Source organism: Balaenoptera acutorostrata, chromosome 19, assembly GCF_949987535.1.
Source record: "Balaenoptera acutorostrata chromosome 19, mBalAcu1.1, whole genome shotgun sequence".
Classification (NCBI taxonomy): Eukaryota; Metazoa; Chordata; class Mammalia; order Artiodactyla; family Balaenopteridae; genus Balaenoptera; species Balaenoptera acutorostrata.
In genome coordinates this window covers 47,402,615-47,416,051 of record NC_080082.1, presented here as the reverse complement: position 1 = coordinate 47,416,051, position 13,437 = coordinate 47,402,615, and the positions used below count along the sequence as shown (strand labels likewise).

Here is a 13,437-nt window from a genome sequence, read left to right as displayed (position 1 = left end):
TTGTCAAACTTTGTTAAATGCTTCTCCTGTGTTTTTTGAGATAATCACATGGTTTTTATTTGTGTATTCTACTGATGTGATGGGCTCACCTAGTCTATTCCTATTTTGAGTTATGTATGTTACAAAGAATTGACGTTGAATTTTTTTCAAATACCTTTTTTTACATCTTTTGAGGTACTAATATAGAAAAAAAAAAAAGTATATATTTCCCAACAATCTCCTTTGCATTCCTGGCAGAAGAATGACTTTTTCATGGTGTGGTATGCTTTAATGTGCTACTGGACCCTCTTTACTAGCATTAATTAGGAATTTGGGTCCAATATTTATAGTGGGATTAGTCTCTGAGTTTTGTTTTTTTAATATTATCTAGATTATATGCAGTTGATCCTCATTATTCATGGATTTCCTATTTGCGAATTTGCCTACTAGCTAAAATTTGTAACAACAAAAATGACAAAAATCAGTACTTGCTGTATTTTGCAGGCATCTGTAGACATGTGAGTTGCCTGATGTGCATGGTTGCCAGCTGTGGTCTGCCTCTTGCTCCAGCTCTCATACAGAGATGATCAGGGGATAAGGACCATAAGGGGCAGCGCAGCACAGTGCGAGAAGCCCCAGCTCTGGGGCCAGTCACAGAAGGTTTGAATCCCAGCTCTGGCACCAGTTAGTGGATGGCCTCGGGCAACTCACTTAACACTTCTGACGCTCACTTTCTCTTTTGTGAAAAAAGAGAATCTACCAGGAGGAGCTTTTAGGATTTAAGATTGTAACCTATGTGTGATATGAGTGTGTCTATACATATGTACATATTTCCCCGGGAGCCACGGTTCAGTATTCGCTAATTCACTATTCTCAATGACTTTATAGAACATAACTGGTGGGAATAAGAACTGACTGTAGTTATATTCTGATCCTCAGTTTTGGTGTGTAATACCTGGTTTATAGCAATAATTTGGAAGTTTTCTTCCTCTTTAGTGTTCTAGAATGGCTCAAATAGCATTGGAATATTTTGGTTCTTTAAGAGTTTGGTAGAATTCCTCCATAAAATCAACAGGGTCTGGTATTTTGGGGATGGGGGATAGGTAGGTACAATATTTTTCAAGTGTTCTCTATCACATCTACAGAAATAATTGTGTTTACTGGGGCCATTTTGGTAATTAATGTTCTTCTAGGGACCTCCCTGGTGGTCCAGTGGGTAAGACTCTGCACTCCCAATGCAGGGGGCCTGGGTTTGATCTCTGGTCAGGGAACTAGATCCCGCGTGCATGCCACAACTAAGAGTTTGCATGCTGCAACTAAGAAGTCCGCACGCCACAACTAAAGATCCTGCATGCCGCAATGAAGATCCCGTGCGTGCCACCACTAAGATCCAGCACAACCAAAAAATAATAAGAATAAATAAATAAAATAAATATTAAAAAAAAATATTCTTCTAGGAAATCACCCATTTCATCTATTCATCTAATTTGCATAAAATCAAACAAAATAGTCTCATCTGGCTCTTTCTTATTTCATGGTCTCTATGGTTATGATCTCTGTAATTATTTCTTCTTTTTTTTGGCCGTGCCACACGGCATGTGGGATCTTAGTCTCCCTATCAGGGATCGAACCTGTGCCCCCTGCAGTGGAAGCACGGAGTCTTAACCACTGGACCGCCAGGGAAGTTCCATCTCTGTAATTATTTCCGTGTTATTTCTTATTTTGGATATTTTCATTTCCTACCCCATCTTTATCTTTCTTTCGTTTCTTTAGTTTTCACCCCCCCAAATAACCACTGATTTATGAAATGTTTTCCTACTTTCTAGGTGATCAATTTCTTTTACCTTTATCCCTCCTTCTGTTGTGAGATTTCATAAGTGGAATAATTCATTTATTTCATAATATATTAATTATTTCATAATATAGTATTTACAGCTACAAATTTTCTTCTGAGTACTCTTTTAGGTATATTCCATAATCCTGAAATATGGTTTTCATCATTTTCTAGATTTCATTTATAATTTCTATAAATTCAGTTTTAATTACCTGTGGCCCAAAAGTTACTTTTTAAATATTTTAAAATTTCCAGATAGTAAGCAATTTTTCTTTTTAATTAGTTATCTGCAATTTTTATTTAAGTGAATGAATAAATTAACAAAAGAGGATACTGTGACCTTTATGCCCAAAGTCAGGAACAAGCCAAGACTATGCGCTATCACACTGTGATTAGAGAATACTGTCCATATAATTTCTGTATTTTTGGATCTGAGATTTTTCCTTACGGCTTAATTTATCAATGTTTTAGTGAATGTTCTGTGGATACTGGAGAGGAATGTATATTCTCTCTTTAGATATTTACAGATTAGATCTATCATATTCAATATTTTCACTAGGTCTTCTATATCCTTACTTATTTTTGTCCACTTGCTTTTATATGAACTGGAAAAGAATTAAAACTCCTCAATACTAATGTATTTCTATACTCTTCTTGCATTTCCTGTGGTTTCTGCTTTGTAAATATTGCGATTATCTGATGCATGGATAGTCATACTTGTGGTTTGTATCTTTATCACTGAAATATTGCCCTTCTTTGCCTCATTTAATACTTTGTCTGATACTTTCTTTCCCCTTTCTGCATTTATTAAGTCCTTGTCCACACCTTTGGCCTAATCTGTCTCAGAAGGATTCTTACTGTTCTGGGAGGATCTTATGCATATATGATGTGATTTGGATTTTGCTTTGTGATCCAGAGTTTTTATTAGGTGAGTAAAACCCATTGATACTTATTTAATCAAAAATAATTAGACATACTTGTATTAATACATATTGTATCATGCTTTTTACTGCTCTTTAGAACAAATCCTTCACTACATGATCTGTGTCAGCTTGTTTCAATATGTGTGTGTGTGTACACATCTTTAATTTGGAAGGTTGATGTTTTTGTTCTAGGGGTTACCTTTCTTTATAACTTCAGAGGATAACTTAATTCTTTGTTTCTATGGCTAGTATCTACTGACTTCCTGTAACAAGTTATGACAATCTTATGAAATTTATACTTCTCCCCTGCCCAATTTTACTTGATATTATTTTTCTTGGAATTTTCTTTATATATACTGTGTGTGTGTTTCTTGACATCACTTTTAGTTGAAACTTTTTGACTTTTAGATATAAAAGATACATCAGGATACTTCCACCATCTTTTACCTTTTCTTTCCCTTCCTCTTCTAACTTGTGTTATATAATTATTACACTGTTATTGTGTTACTATTACATAATAACATTATTATATGTTATTACATTATTTATATCATATATATTTTTTTCTGTAACTATTTAGTCTTAGTCCTACAGTTAAATTTCACAATCTTTCTAACATTGTTTTGCCTTTTATCTCTTGACTGGATAAAGTTTTTCCTCTACCAATTTCTCCAGGTGTTCTTAAAAATACATATTTCTCAGGGTCAAAAACATTTGAATGGCGCTTTATATATGATGGAATAACTGGGTTAAAATACATAAATCACTTTCTTTTACGTGAGTCCTTTGTAGACATCATTCAAGGTCTTTGAGTAACTACATGTTACTTGGAAAACTTGGAAGCCAGACTGACCTTTGTTTCCTCATATAGGTAACTTGATCTTTTGTCCGGATGTCCAAAGGTTTCTTACTATTTAGGTACAGCAATTTCGTAGCTATATCCTGCTAATGATTTTTCTAGGCCAAATGTTCCTGGGACCCATCATGCCCGTTCAGTTTGTAGATTCAAGTATTCCTTTATTTTTGGAAAGTTTTCTTGAATTACAGATTTAAACATTTTTTTCCCCGTTTCATGGTTTTGCTTCCTTTGGGACACAAATTATGCAATCTTGCTGTTGTCTTCCTTAGCTGTCACTTCTAATATTTTAACTTTACTAATTCTATTTCATTTTGTTTACTTTCATCAGTCCTGTCCAACTTTTCTCTTCTGTGCTTTTTGCAGATTCTGGTGTCCTGTGTGTTGCTTCCTACATAGTCATGATTTCTATTATGGTTATATCTTTAAATATTCTATTTCTTGACTAAGTTCTGCCAGCTCATGTTTCATTTCCTTTTATCTTCCTACAAATCTCTTTGAAGATGGTATATACATTCTTACATTCCTGCTTTGAATTCACCTTCTACAGTGGCAAATGCTCTATTATGTTTTTTAACGTGACATGTTTGGCCACAATCATCACGCCTCTGCTGTAAAAGTTTTCTGGTTCTTCATGTATCATTTGTTCTTGTTTTTCTCTTCCCTTTCTCTTGCAGTGTCATTGTACAGATCCTGTGCTAGTTCCTTTCTGATTACTAGTCATTTCTAAATGTGGCAAGTTCTTACCAAATCAGCTACATGTAGGGGAGAGGCCTGGGACATAACTCAGGCCAGCAAGAATTTTTCTGGTGATACAGAGTGGATTACAAGAGTGAGCTCTTTAGTCTTTTCCTCATTTTAGTCTTCAGAGATCGGCAACTTCAGGGCTGTTGAAAATGCAAGTTTTCTTTCTTTATCCTGGTCTGCTTAAACTCTACTTTTACAAAAATGGTTTGTCTCTGTGATTACTCCTTTCAGCCTACCTTGTTTCTCTTTCACACCAAAGTGTATACAGGAAAGCTTCTGTCATTACTCCTCACATCTAGTCCCATGGTCTCACACAGGGGACCACTGGTTTATCCCTCAGGATATGTCAGTGACTTTGAAGGACTAAACTTTGGCAGCTTTATCTAAAATCTGAAGCTTTGAGAGTTCTCTCTCAGCATCTTTCTACACTCCTTGGAGTTTCACTGGATTTGGCAGCCCTTCCTCATATATTGTGGTTCCAGATTACAGACCTCTCTTAGTTTCATCAAAGAAGGAATCTATTTTTCATTTTCTTTCATTGCTCTGAGGTAATTCTAAAAAAAAGAAGGAACTGACATCTTTATCCTGCTGCTTTAAAATGAGAAGTTAAGTAAGCAGTTTTAGGGGTCTAACCACACAATTAGAAACAATCTACCCCAAGTTGGGAGCATGGAAATAGTGAGATGACCAAGGGTATAAAAATGTCAAAAATATTAAAGTATATAGCTATTCATTTATATAATAATTGTGAGTGTTTGTGAAAACATATAATTGTATATGGAAAAAGCACATGATGATTGTAAAAACTATCTATATTGGGGTCATAAATAAGTAAAATATATACACGTACAGGATGAAGAATGGAAGGGAAAAATGAAAATTGTTTTTTGTTAATGGTGAATACTAAGTAATGTTTTTCATTAAAAAAAGTTTTTGTTGTTGTCACAGTATGGTGTGTGCAATAAAAAACACAATGTTCCAAAAAGAAAAACAATCGAGACCATACAGAGATTCACTCCAGCACCTACGAAACACAAATCATTAAAAATGCAATGACTGGCTCCCCACTTGCTAGTACTATGTCCTATCCCTGGAGGCAGGCTCCAAAGGTGCATTCTTTTGCTCCAATTCCAACCCAGGTTCTTTACAGCAGCCAGGTGTCTCCCTGCCTCCCCTGCCTACACCACTCCCTCACCCCTAGAGGTTAACTCTACTCCAGCAGACCACTGTCTCCTCAGCACTGATGAGGTGCCAGGCACTGTAACGGGAGCACAGCGAGTAAGAGTATGGGCTTTAAACCCTGTAGTTTGTTTTGTTTATAATAAAGAGCAGCAAAAAAAATAGCAGGTTGCATTTAAAGGACAAGTTAGAGTTAAAATGTTTGGGCTTTGGAAACAGCCAGATTAAATAAAATAAATGTAAAATGCACCTATAACAGTGCCAAGGACATAGCAGACATTCAATCAAGGATATTTAAAAAAATCTCTTATACTTTAAATTTCGCAGCAAGGGCAATATAACACAATGGTTAAGACAACAGGAAACTAACTTTTTAATTTAAAAAGTATGCTAGGAAAGGATACTACATACACATTTTCTGTGACCATTTAAACCAACATCTTCTTCTTTTCAGCTTTCAAGTTCCTCTGTCCCAGGGTTCCCACATATGAAATACTAACACTGCTATGAACATTTAAAAAAATTACTTTGAATGCATAAACTGAATGTATGATTAGTCTATTTTATTAGCAATATTTTTAGTCTCTGAATAATTACAACTAATTCAAAGTATTCAAAAGATCAAAGTATTTACATAAAAAACTACCCTGGCAATTTTGATAAGTTATAACTCAAATAAAAAAGGGAAATAGATTTACACTTCTCAAATATTCCCATCATCCCCCAAGATGAAAATGATGTAAAGGAGTAAATTTAGGAAGGTGTATAAACTCTGAAAATGAGCTTTCCCTTTGGCTAAGTAATACCGTTGATCAGTAATGGCTGATTTCACTGGTTTATTCACAGAAAATGTATAAGCACTTTAAAATTAAAGTTCAATTTAAATAAAATTTAAAATTTAGTTCCTCTGTTGCACTAGCCACATTTCCAGTGTTCAATCACTACATCAGGCTGGCAGCTACCGTACTGGACAGTGTAGATTTAGATCATTTCCTTCAGTACAGAGAGTTCTGCTGGAGACCACTGGGTCTAGATAATTCTAAGATGAAAAATAAGCCAGCCTATCATCTGGTTTGAGAAATGATTACAACATCTGAGGATTCCTCTTGTGACACAGGGGTGAAAAAAAAACAGAGAGAGCTTGAATAGAGAGGGAGAAACGCACCAAGACTTTGAGCTCAACTTTAAGTGTAAGGGGTGGGGGTGGTGCGGGGAGGCCTGTGAGAGGGTGCGCCTGTCTCCCAGCTTCTCCCAGCCTGTGTCTGAGGCAGAGACAGAATCTGGCCTCCGGTCTCTTTCTTCTCACGCTACATACTCCTCAAACAATCCTGCCCACACAGCTACAAGCTGGTAACATGAAAAGGTCCATTTCCAACACACACGGAACTCCTGCCTTCAGATCCATAAATCCAGCTCCCCTTATTCCGTATCTTTACTTGGATTGTTTTGAAAGTGACTCACAATGTATCCAAACCTGAACTCATCATTTCTCGCCTCGCTGCCTCCTGCATATAAAAAGAATGTGGTTGGCCTTTGTCTCCAGTTCCTGAGAGGTAGCCAATAAACCCTTGAATTTCCTTGTGACAAGAGTATCTTTGTTATCATGGTGGGCTCCTTGGCCCACATCTGACAGCTTGTGCTAACAGGTGACTCAGGGTGGGCCCCTAGATGTTTTTGCTAAGGAGATGACTCAGGATGGGAGCTGGCCAAGCCAGAAAGACCAACCGTATGCTTAGAGGGTTGGCGCTCTGAGCCAACAGATATCAGCCCGACCTCTGGCAAGTGGAGAGCAGCTGGAGATTGAGTTCAACCTTGTGGCCCATGATTTAATTAATCATGCATATATAACGAAACCCCAGTAAAAACTCTCAACGCCAGAGCTCAGGTAAGCTTCCCTGGCTGGCAATACTCTACACATTGTCGCACACTGAGGTACCAGGAGGGTAATGCATCCTGACTCTATAGGAAAAGGACGGTGGAAACTTGGAGTCTGGGACTCTCCCAGACTTTGCCCAATGTGCCTCTCCCTTTGGCTGGTTCTGATTTGTATCCTATTTCTATAATAAAGTTGTAATTATAAGTATAGAGCTTTCCTCAGTTCCGTGTCATTTTAGTGAATGGATAGCCAGTTGGTCAGAAGTGACAGTAGCCTGGGGACCGCCAAAGTTGTGACTGGCTTCCGAAGTAAGGGTCAGTTTTGGGGAGGACTGTGCCCTCAACCTATAAAGTGTGGCTTAACTCCAGGTAGCTGGTCAGAAGTCACTGTACCCTTCAGATTTGCTCCTCCCACAGGGTTCATGATCATAGCGAATGAAGATCTACCCGTCTATCCTTCTGCTAACGGGAGAAAGAAGGTCATCACTGATAATTCTTCCTCCTCAACTGCACTCCTCACAAACGATGAATCAGTACATCCTTCCAACTCCTGCCTGGTCTACAAAGCCCTACATGGCCTGGACTTTTCTTCAGGTTTCTTGATGATGGGGTATATCTATTTAAGGGTGCTAGTAGGGCCACGTATAAGCTTTAAAGAGCTAAACTTACAGTTTAAAATTATGTGATCTCTTTCACCATGTCTCCTTGCTATACAGTTACTAGCATTTAATTTTGACTTTATGCCCACAAAGGGAAATTTCAGGCTTTATTCAAAATACTTGTATTAATAAATAAGTTTTAAATTTCTTAATTCCAGGGAATCTGTTTATAGGTACTCCATTTTAAAGAGACAGGTGAGTAAAATTTTTCTTGACAAGAAAAACTACCAACTGTCACTGAAGGGTAAGAATTATTATTTTTTGTTACCATGATTATTTGTATAAAGATATGTCCATGCTGTATCTAATAAAGTAATATGACAGGTTTTAAAAATAAACATACTAGAAATTACTCATAAAAATAAAATTTGTCATTCAAAGCAGTCTCCTTTGGAGATTCATTCCAATAACGGAGCCAAAGCTCAAAATATTTTGGAAAATTCTCTTTGGGAACTGTCTTTACATTCTGTATAGATACTTTTGAATATTCTCATAGATGATAAATCTTTGCCCTGTGAAAGTCAATTTTACCTTTGTAAGCAACTAATCATTAAAAGCTATGGTGGGGGGCTTCCCTGGTGGCGCAGTGGTTGAGAATCTGCATACTAATGCAGGGGACACGGGTTCGAGCCCTGGTCTGGGAAGATCCCACATGCCGCGGAGCAACAAGGCCCGTGAGCCACAACTACTGAGCCTGCGCGTCTGGAGCCTGTGCTCCGCAACAAGAGAGGCCACGATAGTGAGAGGCCCGCGCACCACGATGAAGAGTGGCCCCCGCTTGCCGCAACTAGAGAAAACCCTAGCACAGAAACGAAGACCCAACATAGCAATCAATCAATCAATCAATAAATCTTTAAAAAAAAAAAAAAAAGATATCCCCATCCCTTAGGTCTCCTTCCATGGAATCCTAGAATTCCAGTTCTAGAAGACACTCAGCAATCACATCATTAACTCTTCTCCTTTAAAAAAAAAAAGCCATGGTGAGAAATAAGGTAAAAGATCATGACATTTTTGATGAAAAGAAAGGTACATTTGGATGAAAAACACTGGCAATGTGCAGTGTTTTGGATGAAAAGCACTGGCAATGCGTAAGTTTTAAGTGATATACTTGCTCTGAACCAAAGCCAAATTAAAGGATGTCGGAGGGGGGAGAGAGAGAGAGAGAGAGAGAGAGAGAGAGAGAGAGAGAGGGAGGGAGGGAGGGAGGAGAAAGACAACAAGGAAACTGGTGTTTAAAGAGTCACACACGCTCTTGAAAACCTGATGACAGCTATGGCTTCCTCTCCATCTTTTGCACGTACTATTAGAAAGGTACACCACATCAAGGTCATCCATGGAGCCAGATTAAAACTCCTTGGTTTAGAACAGTAGCTTTGGCTTTCTTTTTCTTTCTTTCTTTCTTTCTTTTTTTTTTTTTTTTTACTGTACCCAACGGGAAAAAAAAAATTTATACTGTGACCCAGTTTGTACATACATACATATAATTAAAATAAAAGTTTCACAAATAATTATCAACCTTACTATGTGATAGTATTCTCTTGTATTTGATTTCATTATGAAAAATGCTACTTATGACCTACTACACCAACTTCACAACCTACAGCTTGAAAAATACTGGTTTAGAGTAACTGATGCATAATATGAATAAACTAACGAAAATGGGAAAACTCACTTGATTATAAAAATTCTGATGTTATTTTAAACTAACAAAGAAAAAGTCATTTTACTCTATAGCCAAACCTTTCAAGAGACTGGATTCTTTATGGCAAAAGGGAACTGTCTTGGTCATTCATCTAAATGGCTAGCTAACTACTGGAGACACTGATGGGTAAATCATACAATGTTCATACCTTAATATTAGAAAACCACAAATCATTCTCATGTAAAGTGGCCAGGTAGACAGATGTAAGAAGTCCAATGCAAAGGGCAACAGTTCCACCAATTGTAAATGACAGAATTGTCCATAATCTTCTATTGGTACAACCTTTTAGAAAAATGAACAAATGAAAAACCAAGTCAGTAAAGGATTAAGCAGTTAATAGTTCTATTTCAGACTGTCAAACGTGCCAAGTTCCAGCTACCTGTCAGTGGTGAAGCTTTCCGTGTCTCCAGCAGACAGCTAGGGGTTCCGTTTTGTGATTCCACAGACCTTTTTATACTTTTCATACTTTTATTATAGTTTTATTTCCCCACTGTATCTAACTGTTCATTTGTCCATTTTGCCAACTAGAATGTAAGCGTCTTGAGGACAAGCATACTATCTTATTCATCTTAACACCTAGGACCTGTGCTTGACCTAGTTTAACTACTAAGTTTCTTAAATAGAGGAATAAATGGATTACAGATCTAAAATATAAACAGTCTTTTAGATCATCTACTTACAATGTGTGGTTTATACATTAAAAGCTACTCCCAAACTTGATTACTTAAAATTTTAAACCCCATCACACAAGTTAAAGGAATATAAACTAGGAAACATATTTACAGTACATACAAGAAAGGTTAAATATCCTTAATATAGGATACTTTCAGGATAATAAAAAAAAATGAATATTTCAGTAGGAAACTGATTAAGGACATGAATAGGCAATGCACAGAAGAAAAAATGGCCAATAAACTTAATAGAAAAAAAAAAGTTAGTATTAATGAAATGCAAGGCAAAATGAAGAGCTATAACTTTTACAATACTGGCCAATTTGATAGCTTAAAAATGCTTAGTACTCTGTTTTGGTAAGGATACAAAAAATAGACTTTTTTAAAAAAAATAGACATTTTTTAAACACTGCTGGTGTTAGAATAAGTTGATACCTCTCTGGAATGCGACACGGCAATAGGAAATAAAAGCCACCAAAATAAGCACCCTATTTGACCAATAATTGTAAATCTAGGCATACACCCCAAAGAAATAAAGTTTTAAACAAACATGTGGCCACAAGGATATTTATCACAGTTCAGTTTGTACAGGTAAAAGGTTAAAAATCATCTAAATATTCAATAAGAAATTAAATAAATTATGCTACAGTCACACAGTGACTACACACTGACAAAATTTTAAAAATACATTGACTGACATATGTTCATAACACAAGAGAAAGATAGCAAGTTACACAACAGCGTGTAGGATCTCAATTTTGAGAAAAAACACATCTGAATGCCTGTAGGTGTACACGTACAGAGAACAACATTTAGACAGCAAGATAATCAAAGTGTCATAGGTGGTAATCTCAGGATGAGTGGGTTTGCGGGAGTATTTTTTCCTTCATTTTTGCTTTTCTGTAGTTTTCATTTTTTTTTCTGACATGAATAAATACTGCTTTGGTAAAATAAACAGTCCTCAAAGTTATGTTTTAATTTAAAAGGACAAACTTGAACCTGTTATTTGTTTTTATATAAGATTTTCAGAAAGTACTCTGTATTGTCCCAAATTGCTGATGGCTGAGTTGGATGGCATGACTGATCAGTACAGATTACTTTTATTTTATAAAACTGTTAACCCCCACCAAAAAAATAAATAAATAAAAAATAAAACTGTTACCCCAAATTACTTTACTAGCTCTAGCTGCAGCTGATGTAAACTCTGTCAGATATCCAAAATGGCTGATGGACATGGAATTTTTCATGCTTTTAAAAATCCTGACCATGCTTAGCCTAAGAAAGCAACTCGGGAAGCAAGAAGTTGGTAATTAATGCCATCTGATGTATGGCTTAGCAAGAGTCTTCAACATTATTTAAACAATTTACCAAATTCTGACCACTTTTCCCACCAAAAAAAAAAAGAAAAGCAAATTAGAAAATTGCAGGAATTTAACTGAAAATAAAGAATGAAAGAAAGTTTCATTCATGTTTCAATACTTTAATGAAATGAGAAACTCACCCAAGGTAAGGCTGTCTAGTTGTGAATAGCATACACAAACCAGAAAAATTAGAAGTAGACTAAAATCTGAACAGTGGGAAAAAGTATTACAAAAGTCAAAGGATCAGACTGGCGTAACTATACTGAACAGGCAGCTGAGAAGCAAAGGGCTATAATCAGAGGTCTTTTATCTAATCATAACTGTAAAACAAATATCACATTGCCATCAAATCATCTGTAAAACTAAAACATCCGGGTAATAGAATAAGTTTCTTCACCTATTAGGTCTCACCAAATTTTTATCCTATTGGAGAGTGATTATTTCAATATGCAGACAAAAAAGCAATCCAAAATGCTGCTTTAATTTAAATCACCTACTAGATGGCAATTTATTTTCCAACTTCACATTTTCTTCTTGTGCCACGTAATCCTCTGAAACTTCTGTGGTTTGTATTCCTTTTCTTTGCCTGATGGATATCATGGTGTCAAAGACTCACATGCATTGTTCTTCCAACCACTCCTACAAACAACACAGAAGTAAACCACCATCCATATGTCAGTACCCTCTCTGCCAAATACAGCCTGTGCTCATCTGTGTTTTGGAGACTTTACCTGAGCCATTTTCCCTCTCTTAGCACGCCCTCCCATTTTCCCATCCAAACCTTAACCAGCTATCAAAGCTACTCTCAAGACACAACACAACTATTTCTTTAACACAACCACATTTATGAAGCGCCTGTCCTGTGGCAGGCACTGCCAAGAGTTAGGAGCACAGGTGAGCATCACAGACAAGCCCCTACCCTTCTTCCAGGAAGCCTTCTTTCTTGGGATGAACCAACCCCTACTGATCTCTCCCCTTCCCGAGTCATAGCAGTTACCACGTATTTTGTCACATAATTAGGTAGTTTTATATTATTTTCTATAGTACCAACCATGGAAAAGGTATTAAGTAGTAAATTTGTTGATCGTTGATAGTCTGATTTTGAAGAACGGAAACACTGTTTTGTCTCCGGTATCTGGATTTTGATACTGGTGTTCCTTCAAACAATTCACACTGGAAGCTTTAGGAATATGCCTCAGTGGGGACGGCGGGGTGTGCCAATCAGGGCAGCTGCTACACCAGGCAGCAACAGTGGGAGTGACGGCAGGGAGCAGGAGCCTGGTTTGGAAGCAGCAAGTGGGAGGCAGGGGAGTGGTGGCAGTGAGTAAGCTGGCTACAGTCCCCCGGAACATCCTGCGTCACTCCTCCGACGAATGAACAGCGTTTAACTAACTCTTTATTAACTATGACCGGTTGCCGGACACGACTGTCGGGGCAGTTTATTAACTCCTAAAGGTAAACAAGTTGCTCTACTGAAAAGAACACACCAATCAACGTTATACAATTCATCCATTCATACAAAAAAAAAAAAAATGTCAGAAGCAAAAAGGTGCAAGCACTGAAAATGGAGAATCTGGAGCAACAGGGAGAAAAGGAGTGTGGGCAAAGTCGTACCTCTAGAGATGAGCTTACCCCCAAATTACCTCATCCT

At 37.1% G+C, this 13,437-nt stretch overlaps 1 protein-coding gene across 3 annotated transcripts in view; it reads right to left on the bottom strand.

The window, feature by feature from the left end:
- DPY19L3 (dpy-19 like C-mannosyltransferase 3) overlaps window positions 1–13,437 on the bottom strand; it is a 71,067-nt gene that overhangs the window by 56,705 nt on the left and 925 nt on the right. For 2 of the 3 annotated variants that reach the window (XM_057534645.1, XM_057534646.1), the window contains exons 2-3: window positions 12,284–12,425; window positions 9,903–10,036 (exon numbers count right to left, since the gene is read on the bottom strand). In XM_057534645.1, the coding sequence (XP_057390628.1) occupies window positions 9,903–10,036; window positions 12,284–12,386 (237 nt within the window). In that variant the 5' untranslated portion in view covers window positions 12,387–12,425. Of the gene's footprint in view, window positions 1–9,902; window positions 10,037–12,279; window positions 12,426–13,437 lie in introns of those variants that run through there. The other variant, XM_057534647.1, reaches the window with a different exon arrangement.